The sequence below is a fragment of the Neltuma alba genome, unplaced genomic scaffold (assembly GCF_004799145.2).
Source record: "Neltuma alba isolate B1F8T4 unplaced genomic scaffold, ASM479914v2 tig00003357_pilon, whole genome shotgun sequence".
Taxonomy (NCBI): Eukaryota; Viridiplantae; Streptophyta; class Magnoliopsida; order Fabales; family Fabaceae; genus Neltuma; species Neltuma alba.
In genome coordinates, this window is record NW_021633251.1 from 1 (window position 1) to 14,607 (window position 14,607).

Below are 14,607 nucleotides of genomic sequence, written 5' to 3' on the forward strand. Positions count from 1 at the left end.
ACACATAATATCTGCACACATATAATACACTGTCATGAGTCCCATATCGCGAAGTATCTTAAAGTAGGGGCCTTATATGGCCTTGAGATCTACAATTCCTACAGCTAGTTTTTAGGATGTGATTCCCCAAAAGACTTTGTGCGCCCGGCTAATCAGAGAGTGCTAGTTGCCAAGGGTCCTGATTGGAAAGGTTTGGGGCATGGTTCTCCCAAGAACTTGTACTCATTACATATAAAAAAGACAAATATGATGAAAGTCCCTTGAAATCTAAGATACTTAATTAATAGTTCATTCATATTTGACTTGAACTTAGTGTGATATTTTTTGGTTTAGATTGTGAGTAATGGGAAGTACAAGAGCAATGTGCATAGAGCAGTACTGTACAGCAATGCTACCAGGATATCAATGGTGACAGCAAATGGCCCATCATTTGACCAACTTGTCGGCCCAGCACCAGAGCTTGTCAATGAAACTCACCCACCGGCCTACACTTCATTGACGTATAGGCAATTCTATGAACTTCATCAATCAAATTCACTTGATAAGAAGAGTGCATTGGACCGCGTTCACATTCCGACATAGATCACTTTGCAGAACCAACCATCTACCATAAGCAATTAATGTACTCTGTAAGATATGAGTGATTATATGTATCAAAATGTGTGTGTATGTGTGTGTTTGTCTGTAATTCTCATCCATCAACTGCTTGAAAATTAGTAAACCTTTTCTTCTTATGAATTTCTTAGCCACATGGCATTATTAGTCTCAGTGTCTGTTTTTTTGGGGTAACAAACTTGACAAGGTTTCAAGTTTTTTACCCAGAAATTTCTTTCGGTAAATATTACTCCCTCTCATCCTACATATAACAATTGATTGAAGGGTTTACTTTAATCTTAAATGTAATGCCTTGTTCTTGCTTTATCTCAAAAATTTGCATATTTTTCTCCAAATGATCATGTCAATTGCGCATACTAAAAGGAATTTTCATTAATAAAGGTAGTTTATACCACAAATGATTATATAGAGGATTTTATGAAAATCAACATATGCGGGAAGGTTTAGATTTTTCTTCGTTGTTTTGAAAATTGACTGATTACTCTATATTACCAGTGAAATTGATCAAGCTGCATATCTCAGTGCAATTGTGTCTGCTTAAAGCATTACAAGTGGATTGTCTATTCATTACCTCTGATGCTGAATAGTAAATTATGGGCTCCTTGTAAGGGAAAGAACAACAAGTTTTGTGAGTAGTTGTTGGTTCCATCAGTATATAACATGTAAACATGACATACAATGCTTGGGATTTTTGTTTGGTTTAGGTACTAGGTAGGAACAGGGTTATCCTAGTGTATAGCTTAGGAAGATGACTGTCCTTGAAGCATTTGTCTTCTAAGCCTTGACCCATTTTCATAAGCATATCACCTAGAATTATATCATACGAAGGAAAAAGTTGTAGCCGGAAAATTATCCTATGAAAATTGCTCAAACAGTTCAACATACCACAGATTATCTGTAAAATGGAGAAAATTATAAAGAGAAAAACAACACTGGCTTTCAAGATGCTTACTTTCATGTACAAAATCAAAACTTGAGAAACATGATAAAAAGGAATAATTGAGAATGAAAGGACCCACGTAGATTTATTTTGATCAAGCAGATGTTTAAGGTTGTTATCTGCTTTAGAAGTCATAGCATTAACAGCTGCAATAGGAAATATCCCTGTGAGAGTTTGATTTAAATCATTTCACAGATTGAAAGACGACACCAAAAGCAAATCGTACTATATTACTATTACCAGAAATATGTCAATATCTCACTGTTCCCACTTGTCTTTACATGAAAAAAATGAAATATATTTGTTTATTAGACGCGGTGCACCATCTCCCCCCCCGGGGGGGGGGGGTTCTCTGCATTCTTTGCTTCTCACATTACTTACTCCTCTGCAAAATCCATGGAGGCAGCAACTTCTGATTTCTCAGCAAAGTGTTCTACGCATCAAACCAAAATAACCACTATCAAATCATTATCTGAATCTGGCCTTACCTCTTTACATTCCTCTTTATGTCTGGAAATATGTCAATGATCGTCCAATCCTGGACTCATCCGAAGACTCATTTCCCATTATTGATTTCTCTCTCCTTGCTCCTCCTCCAGTTCTCAACAAAGGTGCAAAGCCATCCAAGATCTTGGCCAAGCTTGTGAAGAATGGGGCTGCTTCTTGGTAAGAAATCTACAGACCAGCTTATATATAATTCACTCTTCTATTTATGTCATGAATTGAGTGCTGAACTCCATGATTTTGTAGCTGATCAGCCATAGTTTCCCAGCAAGTGTGATAAACAGAATGATGGAAGGGGTAAAAGGATTTTTCAATCTTTCAGATGAAGAAAAGAGAGAGTTTCACGGGAAGCATCTTTCTGACCCCAGCAAGTGTGGCGCTAGCATGAATAGCACTACAGAGGTAAAAAGCTGGAGAGATTTTTTGAAAGTCTTTGTCCATCCTGAGTTCCACTTCCCTCATAAACCTGCAGGGTTTAGGTGTGTGTGTGTGTGTGTTTGTGTCTATGCATGATGCTTCTCTCTAAATTTCTATTCTTCATCTGCCATCCCATTTTCTGATATCACTTCTTGATGCTACAGTGATACTGCATTTGAGTACTTCAAATTAATGAGAGAAATCACATGGGAACTGTTGAAAGGTGTATCAGAAAGTTTTGGATTAGAACCAAACTACATATATAAGGCCACGAATAGGGAATCAAGCTTCCAAGTCTTCATTGCCAATCTGTACCCTCCATGTCCAGAGCCAGAACATGCTTTGGGGCTTCTTCCTCACTCTGATCATGGTTTGCTCACTACAGTCGCAGAAAATATCAGTGGTGGCCTTCAGACTCTGCATAAAGGCAAGTGGGTAAAAGTGAATGCTCCTCCCAATGCTCTAATGGTAAACACTGGGGATCTGCTAGAGGTTCTATTCTTCTCCTCTCATTCCCATCTTGATGAAAACATACAATATAATATACCTAAAATAAACATATACTCCTTCGGTCCTAAATATATGAACTTTATATATACCAGTATAAGAGTCTTATATTTAGGACCAGAGGAGTATGTTTCTTGAAGTCTAAGACTCCTGTTAGCTAATCCTTGTATTTGACTAGAACTTCCTTTGGTATGTTTTGTGAAGATACAGATTAATGGGAAGTACAAGAGCAATGTGCATAGAGCAATATTGTACATCGACATCACAAGGATATCAATGGTGACTATAGATGGACCATCTCTAGACCAGCTGATCAGCCCAGCACCAGAGCTTGTGGATGAAATTCACCCACCAGCCTACACTTCAATGACATACAAAGAGTTCTATGCACTGCAACAATCAACCTCATTTGATAGGGAAACTGTCTTGGAACATTTACGCATTCCATCTGAGATCATTCTGCACAAACCAAGCATCAATCATTCTGTATAAAATATGTTTGATTCTGAATTAGCAAAGCTTTTTTGTCAATGAAATGAAATCCCATACGTCATTGTAAGTGCGCGTCTTCAAAATTGACATTGGGGTCTATGGAAGTGTTGAGGCCTTCTGTTTTGAGCGTACGCTTTGGATGTTGTATTAGGACAAAAAAAAAATGCTTTAGTTTGTGATAATTCATGGGGTTCAATTGTGAAAATCGTATTATTTATATTATATACTTGCCCTCAACGCCATAGTTAATTTCAGGGGAATTGTTTTTACAAGTTAATTATTAAGAAGGCCCTCAAATTTACTGCTCACATAATTAAAATTTACTAGTTGAACTATGAATGCTTATCATTCGCATAAAGCAAATTTATAATTGAAAAGATATTTAACGATATTTACCATTTGTACAATACAAATTTACTAGTGAAACAATGAGTAAGGATTATTAACGGTCTTTAAGATAAAAGATTTGTGAATGTGATCTTTAGACATAATTCTCTCTTAATTATATCTATGCTAGTGACAACAAACCCAAAAAATTTAGTTAACAAGAGTGAAATTTTTATTTGAGGTCAATATTAAAATCATAAAAGAAATACAATTCTAAATATTTATTATATCATTTCACAGGTAAAATTTATTAGACCCAAGTTATAATGATTGAGAATGAAAGCAAATATTTTGGATTGTCATGTACTAACTCCAATATTTAATATAAGACCTCGTTTGATTTTTATTTAGTTCTAAATATAAGACTCCAATCCATTTTGTCTCTCATATTTATATATATTTTTTAAGATAGTCCTTCTAATAATAATAGTTCTAGCCAATACACTTGATTAGTAAGGATATTTAGGAAAGACAACACTTATTTATTACAAATAACTACCTCAACTTATTTTATTAACATTCTCAAATTAGTCAACTAGCTCTTATAGTTAGGACAAGAGGTGGCACTATATAAATAAGAACATTATCATCAGAAGTGCAAATTTGTTTTTTAAACATACGAGACAGAGTAGCAGAAAAAATGTCCACGTATTCTTCACGTAGAAAAGCTTACTTTCCCTATTTGTCTTTTACAAGAAATGGGTGAAACAGCTTTGTTGACTAGAGATGGTGCTTCAATTCTATCATTCTCTCTCTGCCTTGGTTGCTTCTTATTACTCTTATCCAAAATCCATGGCTGCAACATTAACTATGGCTACTGATATCTCAGAACATTCTTCCATCCCTTCAAGCAAAGTAACCATACTATCAAATTATTGTCTGAATCTGGCCTTACTTCTTTGCCATCCTCTTTTGCCTGCAAAAATCTTCATGATATTTTAGTTTGGATTCTTCAGGATATACACTTCCTGTTGTCGAGCTAAAAGGCAATGGCATGGGCACAGATCGGAATACAGCATAATTATTCTTATTTTAACATTTATTATATTTTGATGCCCTTGATTATTCCGCTATTTATTTGGTGCATTATCCAGATTAAGAAAAAAGATTCATCAACATATTTCTGTTTTTTGATAAAAAATTCATCAACATATTTTACCATTCCTTCCCTGTCCACTTCTGCAATAATGTCACTTTGGGCGAAATTTCATAGACAATGTTCTATGTTTGTTTCAACTTTTGTCAAGAACATTGAGTATTTTGTTCCTCTTTCACACATTTTTTTAATAGAACTACACACATTTTCCGAGAACCTCATCTATGTTTCTTCTTTATGACAATAGAAAAAGGGGGAAGAAAGAACTCAAAATACCCTGACAAATTTTTAACTAGAATATATACAGCTCAAAATCTTAATGCTTACATTTACTATTATTCTGACATTCATCAACAAGCTATAAATATTTCAAAAATCAAAATTAAAATTTTCCACAGACTTTTGAATGTCGTTCTTGATTTAGCTAAAGGAATTAAATCAGAACACGTTATATATACTAAAGTTTGGTGATAAGTTGTGTAGGATAGGCTTTGTTAATAGGTTTTCAATAAGCCATAATTACCTATGTTCATCTTCCACACACACACACACTCTCCCTCTATTTTCAGGTGAAATAGATAAGCATTTGAAGCATATTTCTCTATAGGTATGTTTTGTTTAGATAATGGACAGTAAAAGAGCAATCTGCATAAAGCAGCAGTGTACTCTAGCTTTCTTAATAGATCCAAAAGCTGGTTCCCCCCCCCCCCTCTTTTAGTCTTCCATCCCTGAAAGTCAATCCTCCAATATTGACCTTGTGGCAGAACATGGTCCACTTATACTTTATCCAAAGAATCTTACTTTTCCCGCCTTATCTTTACATTGAATATCAGCCCAGCAAGCCCAAGACAGTGCATGAATCAACAGCTGGGAGCTGGCCGTAGCTGCATCACAAATATTTTCTGAATTGTAACTTGTCTATTTTACACTCATCCTTATCCCTTCATAAGGCCTATACAAAGATGTGAACGCTTACAAGTAGCGTCACACCAATTCATTCTCTGGCTCTTTATTTGGTTCTCTGCATCTCTTTGCCTCTATCATTACTCTTACCAAAAATCCATGGCTGCAACAATTACTATTGCCAGTGATTTCTCAGAACAACCTTCTGTCCATTCAACCAAAGCAGTCACTATCAAATCATTGTCTGAATCTGGCCTCAAATCTTTACCTTCCTCTTTTGCCTCAAAAAATCTTCATGATCTTTCAGTTCTGGACTCATCAGAAGACGCAATTCCCATCATCGACTTTTCTCTCCTTTCCTCAGGCAATCCCAACCAAAGGTGCAAAGCCATCCAAGATCTTGGCCAGGCTTGTGAAGAATGGGGCTGCTTCTTGGTAAAAAAGGAAGAAAAAAATCTACTTTACTGACTTAACTTTTGCAGAAACAGAATTGTTCTACTCTTTTGCACTGTATCAACTTGTTGGTCCTTAGACTTAATTTTTTTCATCACTTGAATTAGAAAACTAGCACAAGCATGTGCATAGAGAGATAAATCTTAGTTGAAAGAATGAGAGAAGTTGAATTGGTGTGAGGAGATTAAACTGATGTGGGTGTTATTCTGGTTAATTCACATTCTATTTACGCAAAGAATTGATTACTGAAGTTCATTTTGTGTAGTTGATCAATCATGGTATGCCAGAAAGCCTGATAAACAGCATGATGGAAGGGGTGAAAGGATTTTTCGATCTCTCAGATGAGGAAAAGAAAGAGTTTCAAGGGAAGCACATTTTTGATCCTATAAGATGTGGCTCTAGTTTCAATACTGCTGTAGAACAAGTACACTGCTGGAGGGATTTTCTCAAAGTCTTTGTGCATCCAGACTTCCATTTCCCTCATAAACCTGCTGGATTTAGGTATGCAAGATGCCACCCAAAAAATTTAACTTTTAGCTAGATGTAGGCCCCCTTTTTATGCATTGAGTTTGAGATGAGCTTATGACTTATGAATACTGCAGCAATCAAGGACATTCAACATTATGTATTGATATACTCCCCCCAATCCTTAATATAAGACTTTGTTTGACTTTTATTTTGATCCTAAATACAAGATCCCAACTCACTTTGTCTTTCATATTTATTCTTTTTTTTTCCCAAATAATCTTTCTAATAATAGTAGTTCTAGCTAATAAACTTAATTAGTAAAGATATTTTAGGAAAGACATCTATTTATTACAAATAACCAATTTAACTTATTTTCTTAATCTACTCAAATTAATCAACAAGCTCTTATATTTAGGACCGGAGCTAGTATTATTGATCAGCAGTAGTAGCCATTCATATATGAATTTACAACTTTTAAATCATTATTTTCATTGCCATGTTGTACTGGTTATCTTATTACAATAGATCCGAAAGTTAGGTTTTCTTTTTAATCTTGTATTCTTAATCTGCCATCCCTCTTCTGACATCAGTTCTTGATGCTACAGTGATGCTGCATTTGAGTATTTCAAAAGAATCAGAGAAATCATAAGGGAATTATTGAAAGGTGTGTCAGAGAGTTTGGGATTGGAACCAAACTACATAAGTAAGGCTATGAATATGGAGTCCAGCTTTCAACTATTCATTGCAAATCTGTACCCTCCATGCCCAGAGCCTGAACTTGCGTTGGGGCTCCATCCTCACTCTGATCATGGCTTCCTCACTATAGTCTCAGAAAATGGCATCAACGGCCTTCAGACGTTGCATAATGGCAATTGGGTCAAACTGAATGCTCCTCCCAATGCTCTAATGGTTAACACTGCTGATCTTCTAGAGGTACCTTTTTGCTACTATGATCATCATCAACATACATATAATATCTGCATACATATAGTATACTGTTATCAGTCCCATATTAGGAAAGTTATCTTAAAGTAAGCGCCTTATGAGGTCTTAGGCTATCGATTCCAATGGCTAGTTTTTAGGATGTGGTTATTTCAAAGAATTATTCTCATTATAATGGTACTTTTGTTGAGAACTGGCCAATCAGGGAGAGCTGCTTGCCAAGGGTCCTTATTGGAAAGGTTTGGGGTATGGTTCTCCAAGGACTTCTGCTTATTACATATAACAAAGACAAATATGATGGAAGTCCCTTGAAATCTAAGATAATTAATAGTTCATTCATATTTGACTTGAACTTATTGTGACATTTTTTGGTTTAGATTGTGAGTAATGGGAAGTACAAGAGCAATGTGCATAGAGCAGTACTGTACAGCAACGCTACAAGGATATCAATGGTGACAGCAAATGGTCCATCATTTGACCAACTTGTCGGCCCAGCACCAGAGCTTGTCAATGAAACTCACCCACCGGCCTACACTTCAATGGCATATAGGCAATTCTTTGAACTTTATCAATCAAATTCACTCGATAAGAAGAGTGCATTGGACCGCGTTCGCATTCCGACATAGATCACCTTGCAGAACCAACCATCTACCATAAGCAATTAATGTACTCTGTAAGATATGAGTGATTATATGTATCAAAATGTGTGTGTGTGTGTGTGTGTTTGTCTGTAATTCTCATCTATCAACTGCTTGAAAATTAGTAAACCTTTTCTTCTTATGAATGTCTTAGCCACATGGCATTATTAGTCTCAGTCTCTTTTTTTGGGGTAACAAACTTGATAAGGTTTCAAGTTTTTTACCCGGAAATTTCTTTTGTAAATATTACTCCCTCTCATCCTACATATAACAATTGATTGAAGGGTTTCCTTTAATCTTAAATGTAATGCCTTGTTCTTGCTTTATCTCAAAAATTTGCATATTTTTCTCCAAACGATCATGTTAATTGCACATACTAAAAGGAATTTTCATTAATAAAGGTAGTTTATACCACAAATGATTAAATAGAGGATTTTATGAAAATCAATGTACATTTATTATAAATAATTAGCTTAACTAATTTTTTTAATTTTTGTAAATTAGTTATCTAGTTCTTATATTTAAGAAAAGATAACATATTTTTTTAAAAAATACAATTATAAATATCTATTAAATTAATATGATAATGAAATTTATAAAATTAAATACTAAAGAAACACTACAAAACTTATACAGGGTCTCTTTAGATTAGCAGTTCTGACTTTTGAAAAAGTGAGATTGAATAAAAATTAAATTGGATAATGTGAATTGTGTTTAGATTGAATTTTATAAAAGTTGCTTTGTAAAAGTTAGGTTAGGTAAAAGATTATTTGAATTATGATTGAATAAAAGCATGTTTAGGTTGTAAAATTGCCAAAATGTACCTGAGTTTCATTAAATAACGAGAGAACAACGAGAAGAATGAGAGAAAATTATTATTACAACAATTTCCAATGATCCTAAACCCGATTGCCACTTGAAAAAACTACCTCTCCCAACTTAAAGTGAATTACGCATTTGGCCCGACTTTGGCCCCTAGTGTGGTCTTGCACAGGCTCTCTTAAGTCCCAAAAAAGCTTACTTTTTGAATCGAGGTTTTGCTGCAAAATAAGCTACTCTTGCCCATAAAAGGCTCTCCCAAACACACAAATAATTATAATAACGTAAAAAGTAAGATTATCTCTATAAATAACATTTAATTTAATAGATATATTAACTTGAATGGCAGTGCAATTTTTAATAGGAGAAAATATAATCTTTTATGAGGCACAAAATTCTTTTGGCCAACTTTGGGTTTGTTTGGTTGGAGGGGGAGGGGAGGGGAGGCCCCTCCCCTTGTTTGGTTAAAAATTTTAGAGGGAAGGGGAGCTAAAATGTCCCCTCCCTTGTTTTAACTCCCTTTTAAATTGGGGGTTTTTTGAGGGGAGCCAAATTTTTAAACCATTATACCTTTATAATTTTTTTAATATTTTACTTCTATCCATAAAATATATTATTATAATATTTATTTCAAATAAAAAATATATTACCCTAAATAAAAAAATAAAAAATATACATTATTATAATTAAAAATATATTATAAAAAATTATTTAAAAATAAAAAATTATTCAAATAAAAAATTATAATATTATAAAATTAATTTTTTTTATAAATATATTATTTATTAAATATATTTTAAAGCTGGAAAAAAAGATAGCTTAAAGAGGATAGAATTTCATTTTTTCTTAGAGCACATAAAATTTGTCAATTTGATTATTTTAAATATATTATTATATTAATTAGAATAAAAAATTACTGTACCAATTTTTTAATACACATATTAACATGATAAGACTGAATTTTTATTAAATTATTTAATTTAAATTAAGATGTAAATTAATTTATATAATATATCAATAAAAAACATAAACTAATATGTAAGGGTAGAATGGTAAATTGATTATTACTATCCCTCTCCTCCCTTTCTTGAACCAAACAAGGAATCATTAAATATCTTTCCCTCTCTTCTTTTTTAATCAAACCAAACAAGGTGAGGATAAAACTTCCCTTTCCTACCCTCCCCTCAAAACAAACAGGGGGCACAAATGAAAGTTATTACTCTCATAACTCTTTCTCTGGCAATTATTCTAGCAAGCTAAACAAGCCAATGAAACCATGTTCTTCCATCCCCTATTTCTGCCCTGTTTTCTTCCATTCCCTATTTCAACTTTTTGTTTGTTGGGGAAACAATTGCAACTTCTTAAAAAAAAAAAAAAAAGTCCTAGAAATTACGCGCACATAAACGCACGGTCTTTTACATCACTGAGCTGCATCAACCAGAAGGAACAGCGCCAATGGCTTCTCGCTCTATGGCCTTCACTCTCAGACAGTAAGCAATACTGCTTGTATGTTTGGTTCGCATAAAAAAGACGATGAATGAAGCATAAATCACAATTTCCCTGGGTCTTCACCTATGTGTCTATTCGATTTCGAAGTTTTTCCCCTCCACTTTTCCCAATTCATATATTTCATAAAGCTGTGTCTTCCAATCCTTGGGCTCAGGAATATGCAAGTTCTAAACTTCTTAACTTCGATTGTCTGATTGAATTTTCTAATTGACCAAACTGATTGGGATTTTCCTCTAGATTCCCTATCGAACTCACCCAATGGGTGTTTGTTATAGGTGGTTTCGAAATAATGGGATTGTCAGCGGCAATTATCGTTCACTGTCTATCGTCAGTGGAGCGAATATCTCTAGATTTCTCTCTTCGCGAGCGTTGGGAACTGATCTTGTGGAAGAGACTTCGAACTCTTCGGAGGGTGACGACGACCTCAGGAGCAGACTGTTCAGGCTGAGGCTACCAAAGCGGAGCGCCACCAATGTTCTTCAGAAATGGGTCAGCGAAGGCAATCACATTTCGGGGTCCGAGCTTCGGGATATTTCCAGAGAACTCAGAAAATCTCAACGTTACAAACATGCATTGGAGGTTTGGTCCTTCTCCGGATCATTTTCTAGTATGATACATATCTGTCATGAAACTGGGGGGGAATTTAATAATAATGAAGAACTGGGTTTTATAGGTTTAATCTTCAGAAGCTCTACATGGGCACTGTAGGTCTATTAGGGGCAGTTAGAAATCATTTTGTGGATTTCCCGGGTATGATTGTCACTTTTGAATTAAGGGTCAGTCTTTTTATCAGAATTTTGTCTTTGTATTGCCCACGTCTCGTGTCAATATACCCACTTCCCCACCAACACTCCTCCCTGCCTTTCCCAAACAGTTGTTTAATGTCTACAATAGTCTAAATAAATGGCCAATCTATTTTGCTATCGCGGCTCCATGTCAACACACTCCCGCTCATGTAGGCTCTTGGTTTGCCGCCCTGGCCTTGGTATGGGTCCAAGGCTTTTGGAAGATTCGTGCATGAATCTTTTACTCCATCTTGTTAACTTCCTTCAATGAATATTCTTGAAACTGTCTGATTTGTTACATATAATGCCTGGGCTGTTTCACTATCTAGTTTTATTTCCTATGTTAGCACGAAAGAAGATTTCAGATGTGATTCTGGAGACTTTGATGACCAAATTTTCAATATGGCGGGTATATTTATGAGAAAAGCCTTAGATTTTAAGTGGTCTTTAATTAGTATAGTTGAGTTATGCTATCTCGTATTCGTGTTCAATCCTCCCATTTGTGATTGGACTGATAGTAATGTTTATATGCTGATGCTGTTTTCTGGCAAAACCATGAAATAGTAATGATTTAGGATCTCAGGTTTAGTAATTTGCATTCTTTTCTCATTTTCCTCCTCCACATTCCTCTGGCAGGAACTATAAATATGACCTAATTGTCGTGCCTAACTCTAGGCATTCCATGTGTATGTAGTTTAAAAATAATATTTTGAGGAGAAAGAAAGAGTTTTAGGGGGAACAGAAGGTAGAGAGCAGAAGATGGAAATTAGGAAAACCAGAAGGAAACAGAAACTGTAGAATTGTAGAGGAACAGAGGGGGACAAGAGAACATAGGCTGAATATTGCACTTTCATTAATACGGTAATCAGTTATACATTTGGGTATCCTTGTTGTCTATTTATAATACCATAGGTCTACTCATAATGCTATCCTAACAAACTTGAATAGAAATACAACAGAAACTTTGTCCTAAATGACTAACGTCTAGTAACCGTTTACCTACTCTTTAAAATTTATTTATTTATTTACAATTACAGATCAGTGTAACCCAAGAAAGAACCCTTTTTTCCTCCCCATGTTGACTCTGCCAAAGATATTACATGTTGAGTTCTACATCTTCATGATTATAGCTTTTACCATGTATAAACTTCTAAGTTGTTCAAGTCCTGCAGGCAAGGTAAGTTTAAGAAGAAACACAACACTGAAGAGAAAGGAAATATATGAATAAACTATATAACTATCATGAGGGGCAAGAATTTTAGAACTATACTAGCTATTGAAAACCAAAAAAGAAAAGAAAAAATACCTGATTTGTCTATGTGTCAAGCTCTCTTCCATGCATTATCTCTGTTCTTCTCAACCTCAAATCCTCCAAAGGCTGGCAGTTAAGTTCTGGCTTTTCAGGGTCAAATCCTCCAACGGCTGGTGGTTAAGTTGTGAGTTTTCAGGGTCTTTACAAATTTGTATCATCAGCTTCTTTTCATGATTACCAGATGTCATGAAATCTGACTTGGCAATTGGAGATCACAGATCTGATTTTCTATAATGTTTTAGTTTTGGAATATGATCTGAATGCTAACTGACTGAGTACTTACTGACTATTGATGATTGCAGATATCTGAATGGATGGTTACCCATGAAGAATACGAGTTATCAGACTCCGACTATGCAATCCGCATAGACCTCATGACCAAAGTTTTTGGCATTGATGCTGCGGAGCGCTATTTTGAGGGCTTACCTCTTTCTGCAAAGACAAGCGAAACCTATACTGCCCTCCTTCATTCATATGCAGGAGCAAAATTCACTGAAAAGGCTGAGGAGCTTTATCAAAGGATAAAAAATTCAAACCTGTCCTTTAATGCCCTAATGTACAATGAAATGATGACTCTATACATGTCAGTTGGGCAGGTTGAAAAGGTCCCATTGGTTGTTGAAGATCTAAAACAGCAGAAGGTTTTACCCGATATCTTCACTTACAATTTGTGGATTAGTTCTTTTGCTGCTACTCTTAATATTGATGAAGTTAAAAGGATACTCGATGAAATGAGTCATGTTGCTGGTTCTAATGAAAGTTGGAAGAGATATGCTGGCCTCGCCAATATATACGTTACCGTGGGGCATCTTGATAATGCAGGATCCAACTCACTTGTCGAACCTGAGAAAAGGACCACCCAAAGAGAATGGATTACCTATGACTTCCTAATCATACAATATGCCGGATTGGGAAGTAAGGATAAAATCGATCAGATATGGAAATCCCTTAGAATGACTAAACAGAAAATGATTAGCAGGAATTATATATGCATTCTTTCTTCATATCTGATGCTAGGTCACATGGAAGAAGCAGCAGAAGTTATTGATCAATGGGCGCAATCTACAAACACAGATTTTGACATGCTTGCCTGTGAAAAGCTTATAGGTGCATTTACAGACATGGGGTTGACTGAAATAGCTGACAACTTCAATAGAATTCTCATCCAGAAAAAGCTCAATCCAGAAAATAATTGACTAAATAGATTAGCTCTGTTGACATTAATAAATGTGATCTGAACATCGAACAGTTTATAGATTTCAGTTTAATCTTGTGCTGACATAAGAAGAGAATGTATTTTTGTATTATTTTCATTTGCAGTTCATTGATCCATCTCCAACATGTATCCTACGGGTTGGAATTGGGTGACAGTTTTGCATTGATTTGTTGAGATGTAAGCTTCCATTGCTTTATGCTGCTGCTGCTAACTATCATCTTTCATGTGGAGAGCCTTCAAATTTTTTCATATTTTTATGATAGTTCAAAAGTAGCATTTAGAGTTATTTGGATTAATATAATTGTTGGTCTTTGCATATATTTTGACTCATTAAAAATATATGGACTGTTCATTAACTGTTCGTTAAACTCGGGCCAAATGATTGTGGAATTATAAAGATTAAAATCAATTATTTGAAATCACAGGAATTAAAACTAAAATTTAATTAAATTAGAAGGACCAGAAATAGTATTAACCGGAATAAATTCTTTAGGATCTTAATGCATCTTGCCTTTTTCCTTCTCCATTGATGACTGGACTTGGATCCTCTGTAGCTTGTAACTTGCAATTGTCTCTCCAGTCAAATCTGAACCGTCCAATTTAT

At 35.0% G+C, this 14,607-nt stretch overlaps 3 protein-coding genes across 3 annotated transcripts; all 3 read left to right on the forward strand.

Annotated features, from left to right (window-relative positions):
• The first annotated feature begins 2,150 nt into the window (after window positions 1–2,150).
• LOC114741346 (protein DMR6-LIKE OXYGENASE 2-like) lies at window positions 2,151–3,475 on the forward strand. The gene is made up of 4 exons (XM_028929596.1): window positions 2,151–2,221; window positions 2,306–2,538; window positions 2,641–2,968; window positions 3,188–3,475. Exons 2-4 carry the CDS (start codon window positions 2,345–2,347, stop codon window positions 3,473–3,475), a joined length of 810 nt encoding a protein of 269 aa, XP_028785429.1. The 5' UTR covers window positions 2,151–2,221; window positions 2,306–2,344.
• A 2,355-nt stretch (window positions 3,476–5,830) lies between these two features.
• LOC114741339 (protein DMR6-LIKE OXYGENASE 1-like) lies at window positions 5,831–8,533 on the forward strand. The gene is made up of 4 exons (XM_028929587.1): window positions 5,831–6,296; window positions 6,580–6,815; window positions 7,388–7,715; window positions 8,102–8,533. The coding sequence occupies exons 1-4, from the start codon at window positions 6,021–6,023 to the stop codon at window positions 8,348–8,350; spliced, it is 1,089 nt and encodes a 362-aa protein (XP_028785420.1). The 5' UTR covers window positions 5,831–6,020; the 3' UTR covers window positions 8,351–8,533.
• A 2,059-nt stretch (window positions 8,534–10,592) lies between these two features.
• Window positions 10,593–14,198, forward strand: LOC114741344 (pentatricopeptide repeat-containing protein At5g09450, mitochondrial-like). Its single transcript, XM_028929594.1, has 3 exons — window positions 10,593–10,671; window positions 10,966–11,269; window positions 13,090–14,198. Exons 1-3 carry the CDS (start codon window positions 10,637–10,639, stop codon window positions 13,981–13,983), a joined length of 1,233 nt encoding a protein of 410 aa, XP_028785427.1. The 5' UTR covers window positions 10,593–10,636; the 3' UTR covers window positions 13,984–14,198.
• Window positions 14,199–14,607: the final 409 nt, after the last annotated feature.